The following is a 23,954-nucleotide window of genomic DNA, read 5'->3' as shown; positions in this document are numbered from 1 at the left end:
TTTCGTCTAAGTGCCTTTAGTTCAAAGGGAAGCAGGTTAAAGCTGCTAGTCGTCGAGGCGGGGTCCTTGGGCCAGAAAATCCAGGAATGCCCAGCCCTGGGCCAGGGAGGGCGGCTGGGGGCAGGGACCCTTCAGAAATGAGGTGAGGCCTGTAGAAAGGGCCTCCAGGTGTGGGCCACCCTGGGCACCAGGCCGAACTGCTCGAGCTGCAGCCGCGTGGGCCTGTAGGCGTTGAGGTTGCTGTAGAGAGCAGGCGGGCCATCCAGGGGCCTTGGGGACAAGTGGGCCTGTGGGATCAGGGCCCCCCAGGGACCGTGGTGGGACTGAAACCTGGGGGGCGGAGGTGGGTTTGGGGCCAGGGGACTGCCGGGCCCCGAGGACAAGGACAGGCTCTGGTTCTGGGGGTTGCTGCCCGTCGACGGGCTGCTGAAGGGGTTGGAGGATGTGCGGTCACTGGCAGAGCAGCTGCTGCCACTGAGGCGGGCGGGCGGTGGGCTGGGGCCTGCCCTGGGCTGGAGGGGTGAGGCCAGCCTGGGGGACTTCAGGCCCATCACGGGCTTGGAGGAGGCGTAGAGGTGGCGGAACTCCTCGTCGAACAGCTCCACTGCCTGGCCTGTGAACTTGGAGAGGATGTTCCGGTGGACGTGTCCGCAGAGCCAGGTGAAGCTGGAGGGGAAGAGGAGAGAGAGTGAGGGGTGGAACTGGGGAGGCGGCGCAGGGGGTCTCCGTGACACTGCCCTGGGAGCAGTGGGGGCTGATGGCAGGGCTGGTAGGAAGGGATTAACATACGCCCACCACTCCTGGAAGGAGGACCCCTGGAGGGGGAGGCCCTGGAGGGAGACATGGGTGTGCTCCTGTCACAAATGACAAAACTGAGGCTCAGACGCCAGCGACTGTCTGCAGGTGAAAAATTAAGAAGCCAGAGTGAAGCCCTGGCCTCAGGTCCGGGTGCCATCCTGGTGCTCAGATTACGGCCCCTTCAAAGATCCCTGGGGAGGCACAGAGGGGCTGCGTGCCAGCTGAGTCCCGGTGTCCTGACTCTGTGCTCCTCGGAGTCACCTAGCCACTGCGGCTCCACCTGTGAATGTGAGGCCACCTGCTCCTTCTAACCCAACAGGGGGCCGGTCAAGGCTGCTCCCTAGAAGGCAGGGGCTGTGTTGTCACGAAAATCTAAAGGCGATGGCTCCATTTTGGGCACATAAACCTGTAGGGGGTGGGAGGGCGAGGGAGAATCCCATGCTCTCTGGGGGCGGAAGAGAGAGCACAGGGGCGAGCCCACAGGAACCGGAAGGATGAACAGAAGTGCAGTTTGCCCGGCCACCCACCAGAGCTCCCCGTCAAGCAGAGGCCTGGGCCCTCCATTTACAGGTTTTAAATGAAAACAAAATGCTCAAGGCATTTATGCATTATTTTTATGATTCCCTGATTTAACCAAATTCCTTTCTATCTTTGATGGAAAACTCTCCTCATCACACCCCCCACCCCCCCAAACCCTTGAAATGCCTGATGACAGCACAGAAGACCCGCCAAGAGCATCAGGTTAGAGATTCCTGGGTCCCTAGTTATGTGAACCCAGGCGTGGGGAGCAATGGGGCAGGATGGTCACAGGGGGACAAGGTTACCATGGGCTACAGAAACGACCCCCACCAAGGGTCTCAGCCCCCAGCCCCCAGCCAGCCTGCCTTGCCACCGAAAGGCTGGGCCCAGCCTGTGGGATCCCTGCTCTGTGAGCCTGGGGCAACCCTGGAAAGAACAATGAGGCTTTGTTTAAACCCCACCTGCTGCCCAGGAGCCACCCACACAGCCCCAGAGAGGCGAGCAGCTGAGGCTGAGCCTAGAGCCAGCCAGGTGACAGGGAAGGTGACAAACACAGGGACAGGGGGACGCTCGGCTACACTAAGAACTCAATCGCCCTGCGTTGTTAGGAATCAGGCTAAAGTAGGCCAAGCAACTGCATGCTTTGCTCAGAAACAGGTTCGAAGATGCCCTGGCAACTTTCAGGCCCCTATGCACCCAGCATGTGCCTGTGCCCCCACCCCCCGGCGGCCCCAGCACACCCCTGGGTCCCTTGTGCTTCCCTGCAGCACCTGCGTGCCCCCACCCCCACAGGGGTTCCCCTTCTTTACATGGCACATGCCCATTCATCCTGTGCTCTATCTTCCACATTTTCTTTTATCACCACCCATAGTAAGAAATACATTTTATTTTTATTGTTTTTTGGCCCCTTAGTACATAGAATTGCCTTAATCATAAGCTTTGGCTCAAGACCCACTCTCATCATTAGTCTATTCATGACCCATTTTAATTTATGTAGCTATTTAATTTTTTTTTTTTTTTTGCTGTAGAAGATTCACCCTGAGCTAACATCTGTTGCCAATTCTCCTCTTCTTTTGCTTGAGGAAGATTAGCCCTGAGCTAACATCTGTGCCAATCCTCCTCCACTTTATATGTGGGTCATCCCCACAGCATGGCTGGTGAGTGGAGTAGGTCCACACCTGAGATCTGAACCTGCAAACCGAGGCTGCCAAAGTGGAGTGTGCAGAACTTTAACCACTCAGCCATGGGGCTGGGCCCCTTAGTTATTTCCAATAATTTAATAAGCACCTATGGACCCACCACCTGAAATAAAAAGCTAGCATCTTGACATTAACCAGCATCTAACCATATGGTGCTTCTCAGAAATCCATTTTCTAGGTTCCCCCAAATAGAGGAAATCATCACCCCGAATCCTATGTCATAGTTCCCACACTTTCCTTTTTCTATAATTAAAAAAAAAGTTTTATGTACTTTGGAAAGTAAATATTTTTATTTTAGTTGTTTTTGATCAATATATGTGATCTTTGGGGATTTTGTTCCACTTAATATTAGACTGCTAAGATTCATCCATGTTGTCTCTTGTTACTATACTTCATTTGTTTTGACTGTTGTCTAATATTCGCCTGGTGGCCATAGCGTGATTTGGTCACCCATTCTCCCACTGACAGGCATTTGGGTCGTTCCCACGGTTTTTCTGTTGTGACCAGCGCTGCTATGACCATTTTTATACGTGTTTTCCACTGTACCGTGGACTCGCTTCTCCTAGAAATACGCCTAGGACTGGAAGTGCTGGGTTATAAACTAGGTGAATATTCAGCTTCAGGAGAAAATGCTGACCTCTTTCCAGAGTCACTGTCCCGATTTGCAGTCCCATCAGCAACGCAGAAAAGATCCTGTGAATCCAACATGCGGTATCGTCAGTCTTTGTATTTTTTTTTTTGCCGGTTGAAAGGTGTAAAATGCTCACTCCTTCTACCCTTGCTTTGCGTTTTCCCGATCATGACGATGCCGAGCGCGTCTCCATGCATTCCCACACGTATCCTCCTCGGGACGTGCCGGCTCGCGTCCCTCGCCCACGCGTCCGTTGTGCTGCTTTGCTCTGTGATTCCCGGGAGTTCTTGGTGATTCTTCACATGGATCCCGTCAGCGCATCTGGAAAACCTGCTCCCGGTCTGTCATCTGACTTTTCACTTTCTTTAAGACGTCTTTCGACGAGCCGGAGTTCTCACCGTAAGACAGTCAGATTCAGCGATCTTTTGTAGTCAACGCTTTTTCGTGTTCTTTTTGACACAGAGGGCTGTCTGCGTGAAGACACCTCGTCCTACCCTGAGGTCTCAAAGATATTCATCTGTATTTTCTACTAAGAGTTTTAAAGTTTGTTTTGGACATTTAAGTCTTTCTAATCTATTAGGAGGGTTTGTTTTTTTTTAATGTGTGGAGTGGAATCCAATGTTCCACATGGAGAATTATTTTTTCCCAGTTTCTCCTTTCCCCGCTGCTCTGACAGGCCCCATCATGTGTGGGCCTGTTCTGGGCTGTCTGTTCCGTTTGTCAGTTTGTCTGTCCCTCCTCCAACACTACATTGCCTTGACTACTGCGCTCCATGACGGGTCCCCATCTCTGATAGGGCAAGCCCCCGCTGCCTGTTCAGACTTATCCTGGCTATTCTTGGAGAGATACATTTTACATCATGGCCTACTCATATATACAAGGACACACATAACCACACAGTTTCCAGAACATGCCTTACATCAGTGTGCTCTGATTATTTTTACTCTATCCTATTTCATTAAAGAAAAAAAAAAAACTGGGCATCATCCGTTAGGTTGATTTCACACTCTGCTAATACATGGTGATTCACCATTGGAAAAACTTTGCTCCTTCAGCCACGCTGAATGGCCAGGACCTAACATGGACTTTCATTCACTTATTCATTCACTCATTCAACAAATAGTTATGGTCACATAGTGTTCAGACTGTATTAACTGTCCTTCGTGCCAGGAATGCATTAGAGAAGAAAACAGACCCAGTCCAGGCCCTGACATTATGTTGTTTACAATCTTGGCTAAATAAGTCCACAGAGAAGTTCTCTAGGAAATGATCTGGAAGCTACCACCTGCAAGATAAGTTAACAGGATAAAGGTAACAGGAATGAACTCTCCAGCAGAGGGAATAAACAGCAAGTGCAAAGGCCCTGAGGTATGAAACAGCATGAAAGACCTGGGAGGAGGCTAGTGTGGCTACAGCACAGTGGAGTGGGAAGAATAATCTTGCTGAGACAGAGGCCATGGTAAGAATGTGGATGTTCTTTTCCTAGGACCAGTAACAAACGTGGAAGGAGTTTACAGATTTAAATGATTTGATCTCGTTTGCGTTTAAAAATCTTTCTGTTTCTGGTAGAGAAAGCCCAGAGAAGAGACTGCGGGTCAGGGCAAGAGTGAAATCAGGGGCCAGTTAGAAGGCTGTGCTGGTATCATGCTGTTCCTCATGCTGTTCCAGCTACCTGATTTTGTACCCCCTCCCTGCCCCAGTCTTTCTCATCCTCCAAGGCCCAATCGAACCTCCTGGACCTGCCAGCTGGAGTGGGAGCTCCCTCCTGGCTGACCCCAGGGCACTTTCTTAGTCCATGCAGATGTTTGGGCACACACCACACCGCTCTGGGGCCATTTATCCATGTGTTTTGATGACAGAGAAGAGTTCTGTGTCCCCAGCACCTGGCACAGCGCCTGTGCTGGGTAAGATCCTCTACAAGGGCTTAAATGTTGAAATGCACACCCCCACCTGCACCCACACCCAAAGTTGAAGATGCAGACAGAACTCTTCCGGTTGGGAGAGCTGCATACGACCAGAGGGAAGAGCCAAAATATCTGAGGCCCAGACATGGCTGCACTGAAGGAATGGGATGGAGACTCTGTTTCGTTTCACTGGAGAGAACTCTGAGGGTCCCAGGGCAAAGGATCCTCAGAAAGGCTGGCAGACTGGTCGCCTTTGACCGTCAAGTGCAAAAACATTCCAGCTGTGCTGTGCTCGCCCCAGGAGCTGGCCTCTCCACGGTTCTCAGAAAAGGCACTGCATGGCTCCAAGCCCACTGCCACCCTCCTTGTGGTGCCTCCCACGTCAGGATGACAAACCCAGACCCCACTCAGTAGACACCAGAGAGCTGGAGACCTAGTTAAGGAAGCTGGTGACCCTGGGCCAGTCACCCACCCTCTCTGTGCCTCAGTGCCCCCATCAGACAATTGGAAGAATAAGGCCTCCCTCAAAGGCTGTCATGTGGAATAGATCCTTCCTAAAGGTCTGATCGCACCCGGCTCAGGGCCTGGCCCAGAGCTCAGCGCGGTTAGTTCCGCTTCCTCCTGCCCGTAGCGAGGGCAAGGGCCTCTGTGAGGAGCTCCAGGAGGCGAATGCGAGGCTCGAGTCTCCCTACTGAAAATAAGGGGAGACTCTCCGCCCTCTTCATTGCTCTTTCAGAATGTCTTTCTCTGTCCCTATCAAACGTTTGGAAATCTTTGGGACGGCTCACTAAGCCTCTTGCTAGGCTCACAGCTGGTTGCTAGGGGTGGGGAGACAGGAATGGGGAGCGACTGCTCAATGGCAAAGGGCATCAGGACCTGCCGTCCCAAATCTATATGCCGCTCTCAGATGAGAAATGGTTTAATCTGCAGGAAGCTGAGAAACAGCCGGTGCGGGACCGAGTCTCCGAGCTCCCCTTCTCCCTGAAGCAGGTCACTAGACCCTCATGGGAGAGGTGCCCTCCCGATACCAGGAGGAAGGGCGCATCCTTATCCCCAAGGACGGAGGGACTCCGAGAGGAATCCGAGAGGTCAGGCCTTGCTATGTCCCCAAGTGACTACACTCAGCTCCCACCCTTCCGTCCTATCACGCTTTTCCAGGACCTTCTACTCTTCACCAAACCTCGTATGAACACGCTCAGGCTTAACTGTTTCTCAGAGACCTCATTTCCTTATGAATGCTCCCGTGTCATGTGAAACTTATATTAAGTAAATCTGTATGCTTTTCTCTCATTAACCCATCTTTTGTCAGTCCAGTTGACAGGGCCCCAGATGGAGAACGTAGGAGGGTGGTAGGAAAAAGGAGTTTCCCTGCCCGTGTAATGGGTCGTCTGACTTCTAGGCCAGGCTGCTGCCACTTCAAGTCCCTAGCACCAGCCTTAGGTCCCGTGGGGCGTGGAGACGCTCTGACAGGGGAGTGGAGAAGGGGCCGGGAAGTGTGTGGTTGGGGCCACAGAGGGTGACGCTTGCCATCTTATCTAGGACACTGCGACAGTTCAACAAGCCCTGCAGTGCTGAAGCGATCGGACGGCTGTCTTGGTGGCCTCCAGTCTTGTCCGGCCCACAGTCCGTCTCCCGAGGCCTGCCTGCTTGGCAGCACCCCCACCATCTTCTCAGCCTTCACTCTTTCAAATCTTGCCTATCCCGTCTTCCCTTGCCCTGGGACCTTGCCAGGGTACCGGCTGGCTAGTAGCAACCATTTCTTGAGCACCTACTATGTGCTAGGAACAATGCCACATGTTTTGCAAACTTTATCTCACTGAGCCTTACAATAATCTGGTGCAGAATGTATTGTTACCCTCATTTTACAGATGAGCACAGTGAGGCCAAAAAGAATTGAATTGCACACTTTGAATGGGTAAAATATCTGGTATGAATTATATCTCAATAGATTAGTTATGTTAAAATAATAAAACGTTTTGAAAAGAAAATGGGGCGCATACACACAACAAAACAAAAATTGCTTGGCTTTATAATCACACTTGAGTGGTCTCAGGAGGGAGAAAGGATTCCATGTCGGATGGCAATGTCAAGGGAAACTGAGGCACTCGGAGGGGCCTCTCTCCCCTGGAGTCCACCAGGAAGGGCCCAGGTTTCCCCCTGTGCCCAGGCTGGTCCTGCCTCCAGCCTCATGTGTGGGATGAAGGCCCAGCTCTGGGCGGAGGAGAAGCGCCCTGGGAGCTGCTCCTGGGCGTGTGTGCCTGTGTGGCCGGCTGGTCCGCACCACACTCAGCCTTGGCCTCTGCGAAGCCTCAGCTTCTAGAAGGGGCAACTGAGCGCTCACCTGTATGATCCAGACAGGACGTATCTCCAGTCGGAGATGATGAACTTCTCCTGGATTTGGCCGGCGAACTTCCTGCCTGATTTGGCACAGTACACCTCTCCTTCCACGCTCCGGATGGAGATGTTCTGGCGGAAGGAAGGCAAGGCTCTCTCACTAATTATGCGTTTATAGAAATACGTTTGCCTCGGAAAGAGTCGGGGAGGATGGTCACCAAGATGTAACACAGAAGTTATCTCTAGTTGGTGGGATTATGGGCAATTTTTATTTTTTCCTTGGCTGAATTTTCTAAATTTTCTTTGTTGGCCTGATATTATTTGAGTAATGGAAAAAAAAAAGAAAAGAGGAAAGGGGAGATGGTGGAATTTAAACAAAACAGAAAATAGAAGAAAGACGAGGGTCTGATGCCCATGGCGTCCTCCGTCTAGGCTCCCATGGACCACAGACGTCTGGCAAGCCCAGCCCTGCTTTGCAAGTGGCGTTAGTGACATGAGTCCCTCAGCCCACGCTCGTCAGAGGGAAGGCCCAGTGCAGTGAGAGGGGCAGCTCTGTGGAGACCCCAATAGACACTAGACTGTCCTAAGAAAAAGTGTGTCTACAACCCAAACCATGGCCCTGTGTGTCCCTCTCCTCGCCAGCAGCAGCTGCTGCCCCGGCCCTCCTGCTGGAACACTTGGAAGCCTGCAGACGTGAAAGGGCGGGTTGAGCATGGGGGTCTCAAAGGAAGGTGGGATACTTTTGGGATCCTGTGAATGCCCACCGGTGGCTGGGCGGGCTCTGGGAAGGAGATACCCAATGCCTCCAACAGCCCCCCCGGCCCACCATAAGCTCTGTGAGATGGTGAGGGGGGCCACATCTCGCTGTCCCTTGGTGGGCAGAGCACTGTCAGGTGTGGCCGGTGCGGGCCGTGAAGGCAGGCCTGTGCTGACTCTCTGGGCCTGGTTCGATGGCCTCAAGAGCAGGAGGAGCGATGCAGATAACATCAAGCAAGCCCAGCCATCAGAGGACCTGGGGCCTGTGGCAGCAGAGGTGCCTCCTGGTCAGGGTGGAGGGGAAGGAAGGAGGAAGGGAGGAGGGTGGGGTCTCCTGGAGGCTGGCCTGCCTGAGAGAGAGGCCATCGCCAGGGGACCGCCCACCAGGCATTCAGCGGGGCCTCCTCATGAAAGCTGTGGGTGGTTTTACATCGGCCCTCGGATTACCCTCCCCAGATTTGACATGACTAAATGAACCCTTATTTCTGGGTTTCTTTTCTCCCTGGTAGGAGAAGGAAGTGGGAAGTTCAGTTAAATCCAAGAAGATCCTGTTGGGGCTGTGGAGTCCTAAATATGTATCAAACAGGTCCCGGGTGTCGCCCTGCCCCATGGGGCACACCCACTGGGTTTCCTCGGCTGAGAGGAAAATAGCCATATGCCACAGATGTCGCTGCTCACCACCTATCTATCCATGGGCGCCTTTACACTTCCCAGCCCCCAAGCATCTAGGTGGGGTCAAAGGGCTATGAGTGGAAGTGACAAGAATCTCTTCCAGGTCAGATCCTAAAAAGACGCTATAGAACCCTCCAGCCCTCTCTCTCCGTCTCACTACCATCTTGGAGGCCACGTATTCCTTCCGGTGTCGCTACAAGTTGAGGGAGGGCCCTCTGACCTACTCTGGACTTCGAGCGAGAAAGAAACCGGTATGATGTTAAGCCGTTGAGAAGGGGGCATCTGTTACCATGGCACCGCCCACCCTATCTTGACTAATATAAAGTGCCTTTCGGGGCCCCTACCTTGAGGTGACTGTCGGAGATCTGGACTTTGTCACACATCTCCTGGAAGAGCTTCACACCTCCCTGGTCCAGGAGCACACAGACGAACACCCCACGCTTGTTGGCTGCCTCTAGAATGTCACAGAAGATCTCCACATCCGTGAACACGTCCATCAGGATGGCCAGGACCTGGGCCAGGCAGAGGGGTCGAATTCCAGAGGAGTCAGGGCGGGATGCTAACCAGTTTCAGCCAAATGTCCTAAGTCCCACTGGGCCTGGGAGAGCCATTCCCATTGCTACAGGGGACAGGATGGGGCCGGGGAGGGTCTGACAGGGCAGGACTCAAGGAAGGGGAAAGAGCTGGAGTGGAGGCTGCTGCTCTGTCCTGACCCCACCTCTCCAGCCCCGCCACAGATCCTCTGGCCTCTGTGCCCACTGTGGGAGCGGAGAGCACGGAGGAGGAAGGAGAGAAAAGCACAGAGAGAAGGAGAGCAGACAGGGGCAGAAAACAAGGGGATGTGGCCGGGCAGCTTCAGAGGACAGGGACAGACTTAAGGTCATGGATTCTCAGCCGTTTGGAGCTCTAACGCACTCTATGGCCACTGGATTTCAAATGTTTTTAAGCCATAGAATCTTCACCTCTAATAAAATCCAGTGTGGAGACCCCGTATGTAAACTAGACCAGACTGAGCTGCCCAGTGGGATGGAGAAGGGAGTCCTGCCCAGCCAGCAGTCACTCATCCTCTGTCACAGCAGCAACCTGGGGAGAGGGAGCCCTAGGCATCCAGCAGAGGGGAGCGACGGATGTGTTCCTGCCTGCCAAGCATCCATTCCTCCTTCTTCTGCCAACAGCACCCCAATCTCACTTTAAGGAATCACCTCTCCCCCACAATCAATGTGGTTTGGGTGGGACGACTGCCATGCCCTGGATTGGGCACGGGGAGGGCCCATCACCAAGGCCAGACCAGTGAGAGCCCTGTGTCCCCCACTGACCACAGAGATGGGTTGCGTGATCCAAGTTATTCTCCTGAGAGTCAGCCCAGGACTCCTGCTGGGTCTCTTGGGGAAGGCAGGCTTTCTTTCTAGTGGGTTGTTTAGCTGGTAATTTATAAGCTCCAGCTGCTGACAGCCATGTTGCCACCACGTGGGGACAGCCTGCCTGAAAATGAAGCCAGCCCCGGAGAAAGTAGGGCCAAGAGGTGGAGACAGACGGCCAGGAGCATCATTTGAACGTCTCGTTTCACTCGTGCCTGAAGCCAGTCCCACCCTCGACTTCTCCACGGTGGATGCTGAAGCACGTTCCTCTCCTTCAGCTTGTTTGGGGCTCCTTTCTGTCACCCATTCGGGAGTCCTTCCTAACACCCAAAGTGTGGTATATTGACAAGTGGATTATTATGTAGCCATTAAAATTGATCATTACAATGGTTGCATAGAAACTATAAGACATCATGAAATGTTAAAGTAAAATTTGCTGTGTGGTAAGTGCTCAACAAATGTGTGTTAAAAGTAAATGAATCGAGTGAAAAAAGAAAACAGAACACAGTAGTTTGTCCACTATAACTGCCAGGGAGGGAAAGCGGCGTGCAGAGAGATAAGGACAGAGCCAAAACCAGCAGTCATGTTCACATGGGGGACAACAGTGATTTTCTTTCTTCAACATTACCTATAATAATGTGCTAACTTTTAAATAATTTTTCTAATAATTACAATAATTTGTGTGTGCTGAGGAAGATTAGCCCTGAGCCAACATCTGTTGCCAATCTCCCTCATTTTTTGCTTGAGGAAGATCAGCCCCTGAGCTAACATCTGTGCCAATCTTCCTCCACTTCGTATGTGGGTTGCTGCCACAGCACGGCTGATGAGTGGTGTAGGTCTGCACCTGGGATCCAAACCCGTGAACCCGGGCCTCCAAATTGGAGCGCACCAAACTTAACGACTACGCCACAGAGCTGGCCCCACAATAAATTTTTTTGACCATCAGCATCTGGGAAGTAGCAAAGAAAAGAAGAGTGTCATGGAGACAAGTGAGGGACGTGGGTGGGATTCACTCGGAGCTGACTTTCTGCTCAGTTGACGTGGGCGTCTGAACAGGGTCAGGACCTGCTGAGAACTGCTCACCCTGGGCTAGAAGTCAGAAAGGCTGTCCTGATAGTGAGCCCTGTGACCCACTAGGACCACGGCCCTGTTAGCACAAGATTAAGTGTCTGTACACATTTGAGCTTATGGCGCCCATAACACCTAACACCAACACCCTCTCTCTCTCTGCTGAAGCATAAATGCTTCCTTGTCCAAGGTATTGACCAAAGAGACAATTCTCTCCTCTCCAGAGGTCAGTAAATCCTCCAACTTGTGTTCCAGTGAGTCCTTGTCTCCCTGGGACAGGGCTGCTGAGCGGGCGACCAACTGAACAGAGAAGGGGGCAGGTTGGCAAATAACCCAGCATCCTGGTTTAAGGGATGCTCACAGACACAGGCTCACGATGATGAGGTTCATCTTGTTTGCCTCCTGTTGGGACTGTCTCCCAGCTGGGTTGATTCAAGGCCAGTGACTTCCCCAGTCCCTGGCGTGGGCGTGTGCCTGACAGGGTGTAGGGGGTTGACTGACGACCTCCCAAAAGACACATCCACATCCTAACCCCCAGAGCCTGTGGTTGTGACCTGATCTGGACAAAGGGCTTTTGCAGATCTCAAGATGAGACCATCCTGAATTATCCAGTGGGCCCTAAACCCAATGACAAGTGTCCTTATAAAAGACACCCAGAGGAGAGACAGGGAGAAGAGAAGGCCATGTGAAGACGGAGGCAGAGACGGAGGCAGCCATAAGCCAAGAAATTGGGGCTGGCCCCATGGCCTAGTGGCTAAGTTTGGCATGCCCTGCTTTAGCAGCCCAGGTTCATGGGTTCGGATCCCAGGTGCAGACTTACACCGCTTGTCAGTCATGTTGTGGAGGTGACCCATGTGCAAAATAGAGGAAGACTGGCACAAATATTAGTTCATGGCCAATCTTCCTTACAAAAAAAAAAAAGGAGCAAACACAGTCCCTTTGTGATGGAGCTCACCTACTCAGACAAGCTCCCAAGGCCTTCCCAAAGCACCACGTGGTGCCACCTTCCAGGGGTGGACACTGGGGCTGAGTGGACCCTGTGGTTCCCAAGGAACTTTGCCTCCAAAAAAACACAAATGCCTGAAGCCACTAGAAGCTGGGAGAGGAAGGGAGGTTCCTTTCCTAGAAACTTCAGAGAGAATATGACCCAGTTAATATCTTAATTTTGGACTCTGGCCTCCAGAACTATGAAAGAATAAATTTCTGTTGTTTTAAGACACCAAATGTGTGGTAATTTGTCATGGCAGCCCTGGGAAACTAATCCAGAGGAAGAGTGGTCTGCTGGGAGACAGGGAACTTCGGCTCCAGCCCCAGGGCAACTGGAGACTAGCTGAGTGCCTTTGGACAAGTCACTCACCCTCTCTGGGCCTCAGTTTCTTTTTTCTTTTTTAATTTTTTGCTGAGGAAGACTCGCCCTGACCTAATATCTGTGCCAATCATCCTCTATTTTGTATGTGGGTCACCACCACAACATGGCCACTGTTGAGTGGGGTAGGTCCGCACCCAGGATCTGAACCTGGGCCACCGAAGTGGAGCACGCCGAACTTAACCACCAGGCCATGGGGCCGGCCCCGAGCCTCAGTTTCTTTACCTGTAAAACATTGCCCAATAATAGAGCATTAGTCATCATGCAAGGTGGGTCTAACTGTGAGCCCAGATAATATAAGTTAAAGCATGTGCAAAAGTCAAGGTTGTTATTCTAGTGTGTAGTTAAAATGTATTATTTTTATATGCATAATTCATGAGCAAGTCTGGATAATGGTAGACTAACATCATGGATTGTTCTTTTAATCCAGGTTATTGAAGAGGATTAAAATCAGTGTCCACACCTCTAGGAGCGTAAAAACAGAGACAGGAGAGGGAGAGCTGTGTTCTTGTCAGGGCCAATGGGATGGACCAGCACAGTGGGCTGGGGTTGGCTGAGAAGAAGGAAGCCGCTTCTGTGACACTTCGCTGAAGATGGAAGTCAGCCTGGAAGCAGAGCCCAGCAGGCGGCTCTGGGAATAGAGGGCAGGCGGCAGCCAGGGGGATGCTGGTCTGCTGGGGCGATACCCAAAGGCAGGGATCATCCTGCAGTGACCTCAGATCTAAATCCTGCCTGGGGATCCCTCACTCCCTGCCAGGCGGACACGAGTTTCTCATGGGCTGGAAATCCTGCCGCTTTGGGAAGGGCAAGCGTAGGAGGGAAAATGGGATTTGCGTCCTGGTGGGGCCATCAGTCATACTGGGGCCAGTTGTTGGGGGCACTTAGCAACCCATCCCCCTTTCTGTGCTTGTTTCTACTCTCTCCTCTTTCTCTTCTATGAGCCACGCTCATTTTTCTGAGCTTGCTTTTGACAAATGAGTAATAACAGGAGCAATGATTTGTCAAGCACCTCCTCTTGGCCATCTGTCATCTTCTGTAACCGTCACAACACTGTCATCCCCGCTTCCCAGGTGAGGAGCCAAGGTGCACAGAGGTGAAGCAACTTTCCAAAACCCACATGGCTAAAAGGCAGGGGAGATGCCCCGGACCCCAACCCAGAGCCAGGCCCGTAGTCATTCTGCTTCAGGCCTAAGAGGAGGACTCTGATGTCTGTCCGTCTGTGTGTCTGTTTACATGATCAGATACAGCCTGAGGGGCAAAGAGCCTCCTCCGCTTGTGGGTTAGGGCTGGGCCAGGGAAGGAGAGTCAAGCCCTGGGAGGGTGGGGGGACCCCAGAGCAGAGCTCAGTGGACAGAGAAAGGTAAGGGGCCCAGGTGGACCCTCCACCAGTACCCCTCTGCTGACCCAAGAACGATGTGGCCACAGCCCCTGAAAAGGCAGCTGTGAGATGAGCCCACTAGGGAAAACACCTCTCCAACCACATGCTCCCACACCGGTTTGTGTCGCCTCTGGCTGTGCCTGGTGTTCCCCTGGTATTCCCCTCCCCCACGGCCCAATCTGGAGCCATGACAATATGCCGGCACTTTGCCACATCCTGGGCACCCAGAGAGCAGAGTGACTTCCTTCAGGAAGTCCCATGGGGTGTGGAGACATGCCTATCACAGATCCCAGGAGGGTGGAGCTCCTCTGCTGGTCCTTGGGGGCCACCCCACCCCAGCAGGACCTGGGCTGGGTGGAGGCACCCTCCTGCCCGGGCCGGCACCCCCTGCACACCTCGGGGGCTGGACCCCTTTCTCAGTGGCTCCTTATCAGAGAAACAACCAGCGATCTCGCCCTGGGGCCCTGGTGGCCCTGGTATCCCCGTCACAGGTGTGGGGTAAGGGACCCCCTCATCAGCTCCCTCCAGGGGGTTATGCAGTTTCTGCTCAGGTTGCCCGCTCAGTCCCCCTTCCTGACCCTGGACCCTCATCCCTGTCCCCTGACCACTTCCCTCAGCTGGGCTCATCGTGACCCAATGACTGTGTTGGGGGAACAGCCGCTCCCAGGCAGAGGCTCAGCCTGTAAAGATGGTCCTTGACACTGGGGTTGGGGGTTGGGAGTGTCTCCGGAACCTTCTCGATATTTTCCCCTTCTCCTCCTCTGCAGGCCCTCACCCTCCCCTCCGCCTCCCAGAGGGCTGCCTGGATCTCTCCTTTCTGCAGTGAATCTGTGCTACTTGTCCAGGGAAAGGAGAGGGAGAGGCGTCGAGTGGGAAGAGAGGGCTTGCCTGAGAAAGGTCTCTGACTTTTTGATCTCAGACTCCTTGCTAGTCTTCAAAATTATCGAGGATTCCAAAGAGCTTTGGTTTATGTGGATTATAGCTATTGAGGTTTGTCATGTTAGAAACAAAAATTGAGACAATTTTAAAATGTCTGTTTGAAAATAGCTAATATTAGTTACTCATAATACTATGAAGCCCATTACATGTTACCATAAATAACAGTTTTAATGAAAAATAACTGTATTTTCCAAAACAACAACAACAACAAAATGGAGCGAGCAGGGTGACATTGTTGCACCGTTTTGCCAACCTCTGTGGCATCTGGTGTAACAGAGGACAGCCGGCCTCTGCTGTCTGCTCCTGCTGCAATCTGGGGCGACATGTTGTTAGGTGGGAGGGTGTGAAGCTGGTCCAGCCTCACACAGGTAAGTGGTTAGCAAGGGCAGGACCTCACAGACCCCCTGCAAGGGTCTCAGAACCTCAGGGATCCTTGGTCACACACACACTCGCGGCTTTTGTTGTTGGTATTCTATGATGCTTTAGCATCCCAGGGCTAGCTGATTCCTGGAGAGAGCAAACAGCTTGCCCATGAGCAGGCCTGTGATGTGCGCACCAAGAAACACAGAGCCCACATCCCAACCATCTCCTTTATCCCTGACTCACCCCAGGGCCAGGCACTGGACAACCAGGGACCACAAATAGCTCAGAGCCTGCTGGAAGGATTCAAATGAGCCAGTCCTCAGCAGTTTACCCCACCTGCCTGTCTTTCCCGCAAAACCACCATCAAGGCCTGGGCCCACGAATGCCCCTCGCTCCCTCTGCTTCCTGACCCACCCTGGTGCTTCCTGTGTGGCCCTGCCTGGGGTGCCGTGCCTTCTGCTTCGAGGGAACTGAGAGCAAAACCTCTTCCTTCATGACATCCAGCCCTCTCGCACCTCCTGACCTTTGCAGTAGACACTCCCAAGGCCTGGAATTTCTTTTCCCTTCCCTCTCTGCCTGGCACACTCTTACTCAGCCTTTGAGACTCAACTCAGAGGCCACCGCTTCTGCGAAGCCTGCCTTAGTCACCCACCTCTTCACTCCCAGGCACAGAGGTTGCTCAGGCCGGGGCTGCCACTCACCCGTGTTCTCTCTGACTCTCCCCGCCTCTCCCCTGCGGGCAGGCAGCTGGCAGGAAGCTCCCCAGAGGGAGGGAGGCCTCTTATTCTGCGCTGCCCTCCTGGGTGCAGGGCCTGGCCTGTAAGCTAGACTTTGTGGCATGAAGGAATGAGAGCATGAAGGGAAAGAGGGAGAATTCTTGATGCTTAGGGAATGGAATCACTTCAGAAAACACCTAGCAGGTTGGCTCTATTCCCCTCTCCTCTCAGGGGGCTGAAGCCAGAGGAGAGAGGGAATGCAAACCCATTCTCTCCACCCTCTTCTCTCCACCTCTGTGTGGGGATAGGGGGGCATGGCCTACTCCTATGGACAGCCTGTGGCTGGGTTCCAGCCCCACCCCTGGCACCTCTGTGGGAGCAGGCCACCCCTGAGGCCTCGTGTGTGTGTGCATGGGTGTGTACATGTGTGTTGTGTGTGTATGGGAGGGATATCACAAACTCTGCCTGCAGGGGCCTGACAGGCAACACAATGGGTGAGGCTCATGGGGCCTGGGACAACAGAGAGTGGTGGGGACTGCAGCAAAGGAGACCTACCCAAACAGGTGGCCACAACTCAGAGCCCACTCTTCCTTCCTGCTAAGAGGAGCTAGAGAGTCTTGCTCTTAGGTGAAATCTGATTTTTAAGTATTGTCCTAAATTCATAACATGCTGCCTTGCTGGAACAAAGGACGTCAGTGAGCCTCAGGGCCACAGAGGCAAAGAGAGGGAAGCCTTGCTGGGTGGGGACGCAGGGGAAGAAGAGGGGCTCAGCCAGGGGGTTATGTTTCACACGCCCCAGCCTGGCTTCTCTCTGGGGAGTCTCACCTGCTGGGTCACAGCTGCTGTTGAGAATATCCCCAACACCACTGGTCCCTACCCCTCAGGACAGCACTGAACTAACACACAGACAGACCAGAGCTACACCCTTAGGAACAGGCCCTTGGAGCTGGAAGGGGCCTTAGTCCAGCGTGGAATCTGAGGCCTGGGGAGGTCAAGGGACTTGACCTAGGTCATGCAGCTGGCCCCAGGCGGTGGCGACACTCCTGGCTGCCTGCCTGGGCCCATCTGTCAATTCCTAATGCTGCCCTGCCAGGGAAACATGAAATACCGCTCTGAAGCAGCCCAGTGGCATGAAAAGCCCACGCTCCACCCGTTGTCACCTTCTATTTATTTTCCAGAACTCGGCTCCCTCCCTCCCCATCCAGGCACAGCCTCCTCACCCCTGGTGGCTTTTTCTGGAGTCTTTAGATTTCACACAGTATTGGACTTGGGAGGGGACTCAGTCTTGAGACTGGGATCCCAGCAGAAAAGGAGCTTACGTATCAGCTTGTTCTTTGAGTTCTTTAAATGCAGCAAAATAAATCATGTTAGTGATGAGAGAGATTGAGGATCTTTAGAGATGGCAAATTTCTTTCCTTGGCGTCCGTTCTCACCCTGCCCCTCTGCAGCTTCGGGAAGCAGGAGCAGGCGTCCACAACCCTCAGCTGAATGGTCATTTTGTGCACCTGGGGTGGAATGAGCTGGACGGCCTCCACCCATTCCCCAGCTGAATTCCCAATTCCCCAGCAATTCCAGGAGCTTTGGGAGAACTCCTGAGCCAATGCCAGTCACGCGGCCTGCAATTCTGCCAGCCAAGCTCTGGTCTTAAAGGATTTTTCTTCTTCTAGACTCACTTATTAAAATATAAATACTCTGGGGAGGGAGCATCTTCTCTGCTGCCTGCTCCCTCTTCTGCCTGACCCCCGGCTGGATGCAGGTGCCGCACAGTCGTTTGTGGGCAGACTAAGCTGAGTCTGAGAGGACAAGGGACAAGTGTGAGCCCCAGGGGAGTGGCCCCTTCATTCAGAAGCACATAGGGGAGGCCCCTTGGCCAGCCTGGGGAATTCAGGAAAGACTTCCTGAGAAAGGGGCTCCAGGGCTGGAGCTTGAGAAGGAGAAGGCGTTAGTCAGGTGAAGAGCAGGGAAGGTGAGGGGGGGTCCCAGGCAGAGGGAACAGTACATGCAAAGGCCTGAAGACAAAAACAAGGCGGGTTTGAGAGTCGGCAGGTCACTCAGCACAGAGCGGCAGGAGGTGGCAGAGGAGCTGGAGAGGTTGTGAGCCATCCTAAGGGGTTTGCTCTTCCCACTGTGGGCACTTGGGAGCCATGGAAGGCTCTAAGCAGGGAAGGGACCATGTTAGACTTGAAGTATGAAAAAAGTGTCTACAGCAGCATGGAGACTGGGGGGTTGGGAATCAAGATGGAAGATGAGGGCCAGGCAGGAAGCCATTGCAGGAGTTCCAGTGATGGGTGGTAGTGGCCTGGACCCGGATTGTGAAGAGCGGGATCAGAAAGTCAGTGATCCAGGGCAGGGGCAGAGAGAAACACCCCAGACTCCATGCTAAGCCCCAACCATCTGGACTCCATCCCTTTGAGCAGGACGCACCCCTCTTCCTCCTCCACCAGCCCCCCGTTCCTCCCACCCGTGGCTGAGGAGACAGGCTCCGCCACGGCTACCTGCCCCGTCCGGTGGATGCAGCGGCGGATGAGGTCTCGGATGTTGTTGTGCTTGTCCGTCTGGAAGTACACGGTGGCACTGGACTTCTCCTTCAGGTAGGGCTTCTCAGCCGAGGCCCAGGTGTGCAGCAGGGTCGGCTCGCTGCCCTCCGAGGCCATGGGGTAGTAGGTCCCTGACTGCTGGGAGCAGGAGTCGAGTCCCTTAGGGCCTGCCTCGACCCCTCCCGGAGACTCCAGGGCACAGGGGGGCCCCTTGGACTGAGCCTGGATGTACTGGGCCTCTGCCGAGGACAAGAAGTCCACCTCGCCTTCCTGGCTGAGCACCTGCCAGTAGGCCTCAGGCCCCCCATCCAGGAGGGCATCTGTGGCCAGCCGAGCGCTCTCATTGTCGCTGAAGTCTGCCCTGGCCGGCCGGACCCAGTGGCTCTTGACATCTTCCAGGCGTTTCCAGATCTTGCCCACGTGCCTTGGCCGGCTCATGCTGCCCTGTCCCAGAGTGGTGGGGGAGAGACCCACTTGAGCTCTTCCTGATGACAGGGGCAGGCAGGCCACGCCACAAAGGAGGACCGAGGCTCTCGGCACCCCGGGGAAGCTCCCCGCGTCCAGCCCAACCTGCCACCCGTCGCGCCTGCTCCGAGGGACTGATTTCCCGCTGTCCTGGGCAGTGCTTCACAGTGATCATCCTCTGCACCAGGGGTTGGCTTATCTGTGAGTGACACCCGCCCTGCCCGTGGGCCTGGAGGGCTGGCTCCATCACGCCTTGGCACACTCAGCCCTGGGAGATTTCCTCTCCTCCCAGCAGCAGCGGGAGGCCAAGGTGAGCCAGCTTCCCGCCTGCTGGTTGCACAACTCTCCCGGAGACCGTCAGGCCTCTGTCATAAAACAAGGAGCCTCTTGCAGCACCCTCCCCCTGAGCTCACCCTGGGTCCCTTGTGCTCCTCCGTTCAAACACCGAGTGGTTCAAAGACAAGAGTTTCCCCATGGGGGAAAGGTGCTGCCCTGAGATGTGCCATCCCTGTGAGGAGGGAAGCTGGAGGCAGGCCAGGCAGAATGTTCGCCAGGCGCCCCTCCTTTCTCTTGGGAACACCCCACGCTCCTGGCCCTCCTGGTCCTCTGAAAAAGCTCTTCCCTCCCGTCTCTCCTGGACTGTGTCTGTCGTGGTCATGTGTGAACGGAGCCCCCAGAGAGGTTCCGGTTCTGGGGCCAGCGCTGGTCCCGGGGAAGCAGCTGCTTGCAGTAGTGTCTGGGGAAGAATGTGGCGGCATCTGGGCCCATGGACCTGTGGGATCGGTCTCTGTCTGTGCTGGAGGGGCTGCTGGTCGCAGGCGTGTTGGAAGAATGTGAACAGCAAGGGAGAAGCCGCGTTTTCTTTCCAGATCAAGTCAGCATCAATTCCACGTCAATGGAATGCAGTATCTAGAGTCCTGACTCTGTAATTGGGTTCTGCTAGAAACAGACTCTGGGACTAGGATTCCAGTACCAGTAGCTAATTGGATGGTGGGGGTTGGCAGGAGTGAGACGGGAAGGGAAGGGAGCTACTGTGGGTATGTTACTGAGCAGCTCACCACTGTGGACATCTGGGGTCTAGGAACACTTGGGAACATCTGGGTCCGGTCCTGCCGGGGACCTCTGAGAGATAGTGTAGATGCATCACAGAGTTTTCCTACCCAAAGGGTGAGAAAGCTATAGAATGTGTCTACCGACCTCCATTTACTATTGGGCGAGGGCTGCTCCAGGGGCTGCCTTAATGCCCCCCTGAACTGCTCACCAAGCACAGCCCTGAAGCTGGAGAAGCCTCGAGGCAGAGAGCTCAGCGGCAGGTCAGAGACTGTCGTGGGAGTGAGGAGTGCTGAAGCCATAAGGCCGGGCCCTGACGATATCTGCTAAGAGAACATGCCAGAAAACCAGGCCCGCTCGGCCTTCAAATAACTGGTATCTAGTAAGAGCCAGTTGTCTCCCTGTGGCACGTCTACTCTTGGGAGGAAAATGCCCACAAGTGTCTGCAGCCCCGCCGGTGCGGTGGCCCAAGTGGCTCAGTCCAGGAGTGGAGTAGAACCCTTGAAGCACAGTGCAAAGAGGAGAAAAGGAATTTAAAAGGAATTTCTTCTCCTCTTTTGACAGACATTGAGGGAATCTGATTCATGACCTCGGGCAGCCCTCCCTTTATTCCGTTTTAGCTCCTCCCCCAGTCCCTGGAACCTTCAGGAAGCTCTCTCCCTATCGCCCCCTTCGCTCCGGGCCCGCTTCCTTCTCCCTTCTGCCAACTCTTGCTTGTGTGGTTGACTTAACCTCTTTCCCACATTCTCCTCCGATCTTCCCTCCTCTCTGGTCTCGTCCTTGTCCTCCTCAGCTCATTCTCTGCTTCTGCGTCACTTGGGTCCAGACCCCAGGCCGAGGAGGAGTTCCTGAGCTTAGCATCTGAGAGCCTGCATGTTTGCGAGCTGTGTGAACATTCCAGCCTGCCCTTTCCTACACTTGGCCATCCATGAGTGCTCACTGCATGCTGGCCCTCTGTAGTGACGGAGACACGGATTGTTAGGCCTTATTTCGACCAAGGCTCAGAGAGGTTGAGTAAGTTGCCCAAGATCACACAGCTGGTAAGTGACAGAGCCTGGGCACTGTCCCTCCAAAGCCCATGTACTTTCCACTGTGCCAAACTTCACTCTTTCCCTTCCTCCCCCCTTTGTCTTTCTACCCTCAGCACAATCCAAATCCTCTTATCAGTTCCAGATTGTGTGTAGGGGAGAAGGAAAGAAGTGGTGGATGTCCTGGAGTTCTCCTCTCGCCTGGGCCTAATTCTCTTTGTTGGATGAACAAATGATTGAGGGTCCCCTGAGACAGAGGCAGGGCTCCATGGCCTGTAGGGACCATTTTCTCCTGTCCACTTGCAGAGCAGCTCTTATTTTAAAATAGAATCTTGGCGGGGGGGGGCTTTCCCCTCTAGAGATGCTGGAGGAAGAAGAGCCCTGCTCTCCTGTCCCCAGCTCCTTGCCCTCACACAGACCCCAGAGATTCTAGATGAATCCTTTAGAATAGACAGCAAATATATTCCATGCATGTCGTCACACCTGATCCCCCCATTCCTGTGCTTCTAACAGACATTACTAGTTGATCACAGAACTCATTCCCTGTGAGCTGGAAGCCGTCCCCTCACTGCTCTTTACAGGGCTCAAAGAGAAGCGCTCGCCTGGCAGAAATCTCAGATGTCCCGCAACTGCTCCGGTTTACTGATGAGAAAACTGTACCCAGAAAGGGGAAGTGACTGTTCTCAAAGTCACATAGCTGGCCGGGTGCTGTCATCAGCATTGCCCTCATCTCCTCTCCTCTGCAGCCCCGGCCTTGTGAAATGTCATCATTCTTGCTGGTCTGCTGGCTGAAACAACAAATTGCTCATCTGGGATGGCGCTTCTGGACCAGGAAGGCTGGCTGGCTGTTGAGCCACAGCTTCACATGCTGAGAAATCCTGAGCGCTCGGTTCCAGGCACTGTGGATGACGGAGGACTGACTTACCCTCTCCCTTCCTGCGGCCTGCAGCGTAGTCCCTCCTGCTCATGAAGACACTCCACAACGAGGCAAAGAATGAGAATCCACGCTCCTGTTAGCAAAGGAGTGGTTTGGGGGCTTCCTGAGAATTCCATTTACCTGGGGCAATGGTTCTCAACTGCGGGTGATTTTGGCCTCCACCCAGGGGGCCTCTGGCAGTGTCTGGAGACACTTTTGGTTGTCACAACTCGGGGAGTGATGCTCCTGGCATCAAGTGGCTATAAGCCAGAGCTGCTGCCACATTCTACGATGCCCAGACAGCCCCACAGTAAAGAACTACATGGCCCCAAATGTCAATAGTGCTGAGACTGAGGAATCCCCGTCTAGGACCCCGGCCCTAGCGGATGACAGACCTTGTCCATGTGGCAGGTCCAGTCTCCTGCCTTTGTTCAGCCTGTGCCCTCAGCTGGAAGTCCTTGCCTCCACCATCACAACCTATTCGCATCTTTCTCAGTGTTCAAGGTCGATCTCCATTCCCACCTAGGCGAGGGAGCCTTCCTGACCATTCCCAGGCAGCTGTCATTGCTCCTCCTCTGAGCCTTCACGGTGCTCGCAGGTCTTGTCTCGGCCAGTCTTGCAGTAGTTATGGGCACGCTGCCTCATCTCCCCCCCTGCACTTCATTCCTCGAGTGGTGCAATGGTAAGAAGCTAGCGTGCCTTCGGAATCAGGCATCAGTGGGTTCAGAGTGTGCCTGTGAGAACCTGTGACCTTGGGTGGGGAACTCACGGAACTTCACTTTTCTGTCCATATACTGGCAGCTAACATGGTGGACCCTGTGCTGTGTGCCAGGTGCTGATCTCAGTGCTTTTCGTGTGTTAAGGCGTGCCGTCCTCAGAGGCCTGCGAGGGAGTGCTGTGGCCATTTCTGTTTCGTGGATGAAGCGAACTGAAGCACAGAGCTTACCTAACTACCTTGCCTGAGGTCACCTGGCCAGGAAGTGGCAGTGCCAGGAGCTACACACGGGTGGTCTGGCCCCAGAGTCCCCCAGGTAACCGCAATGCCATCTGCCTCTTTCACAGGACGAACCTCAAAGGGCGTGAGACCCAAGGGAGCAGGCCTGGGTAGCCAGTGAGCAAACCTCGTCCCGCTTCTGCGCCACTCTTCAGCCTAAGACAGCGCCAGTATTTTTTTCTGAGCTTTTTACATAGTTGATATTATACCACATGTGCAATTTTATATCTTGCCTTCTTTTATAGCTTAACAATACTCAGAAGCGTATTTTTCATATCATTAAAAAAGGGCCAGGCTTCTCCCTCCCTGTCCCTTCCCTTCTGCCTTTTCTTCCTGAACAGTTCAGTCCTAGAGTCCTTGGGTGGGTTGGAGCAAGGGAGGGCGCCTGGTGGGGAGGGGCCTGGTGGGGAGAGGACTGGTGGGGAGAGGACTGGTGGCCCATAGCAGGTGTCAGAGGCCGAGTAGGATGAGGAGGTGCAGAGTGAGGGGCGTCTGCACGGGGTAGGGGGCAGCCTGGAATGGGTATCAGAGGTTGAGCCGGGAGAAGTGGCCAGGGAGATGCTAGACTGGTTACAGACAGGGGCATTGAGCAAATAAGGAAATATATTAAGGACGATGGAAACTACATGTCCTACTCTCAGACTAGGGAGTGACAAATACAGAAGGGGAAACCAGAATGAACTCTTTAGGGCTGACTATGAACTGGAGACACTGATCTGAACTCACAGCTTCCAATATAGATAAATTTAAACACTTTAGAAATTATATGAATTCTAATATATAATATAAAAATTATAAATAAATATATAAAATGAGTGATGTAAAACACAGACATGTTATATAAAGATATATATTTATGCCCTAGTTCCCTAGATCTGTCCACTGACAGTGACACGCCTACAGCAATGTCCACACCCAGTGCCCAGGGCTCCTGGGAGAAACGGCTGTTTTCACACCCGGGAC

General features: G+C 53.7%; 1 protein-coding gene across 1 annotated transcript; it reads right to left on the bottom strand.

Annotated features, from left to right (window-relative positions):
- Nucleotides 1-19,228, bottom strand: FAM83A (family with sequence similarity 83 member A). The gene is made up of 4 exons (XM_014838044.3): nucleotides 18,497-19,228; nucleotides 9,158-9,325; nucleotides 7,393-7,517; nucleotides 1-666 (listed from the first exon to the last, which is right to left on the bottom strand). Exons 1-4 carry the CDS (start codon nucleotides 18,974-18,976, stop codon nucleotides 132-134), a joined length of 1,308 nt encoding a protein of 435 aa, XP_014693530.3. The 5' UTR covers nucleotides 18,977-19,228; the 3' UTR covers nucleotides 1-131.
- Between the last annotated feature and the right edge of the window lie 4,726 nt (nucleotides 19,229-23,954).

This window comes from Equus asinus, chromosome 12 (assembly GCF_041296235.1).
Source record: "Equus asinus isolate D_3611 breed Donkey chromosome 12, EquAss-T2T_v2, whole genome shotgun sequence".
NCBI lineage: Eukaryota > Metazoa > Chordata > Mammalia > Perissodactyla > Equidae > Equus > Equus asinus.
This window is presented reverse-complemented; position numbering and strand designations above follow the sequence as displayed.

Bases quoted from the DNA above. Each gene is read 5' to 3' on its own strand.
- FAM83A (XM_014838044.3), bottom strand. From the start codon at position 18,976: ATGAGCCGGCCAAGGCACGTGGGCAAGATCTGGAAACGCCTGGAAGAT. The intron at 9,326-18,496 runs GTAGCCGTGGCG...TGCCTGGCCCAG, and splicing joins GCATCCACCGGACGGGGCAG to GTCCTGGCCATCCTGATGGA. The intron at 667-7,392 runs GTGAGCGCTCAG...CTTCCCCTCCAG, and splicing joins GTCCTGTCTGGATCATACAG to CTTCACCTGGCTCTGCGGAC.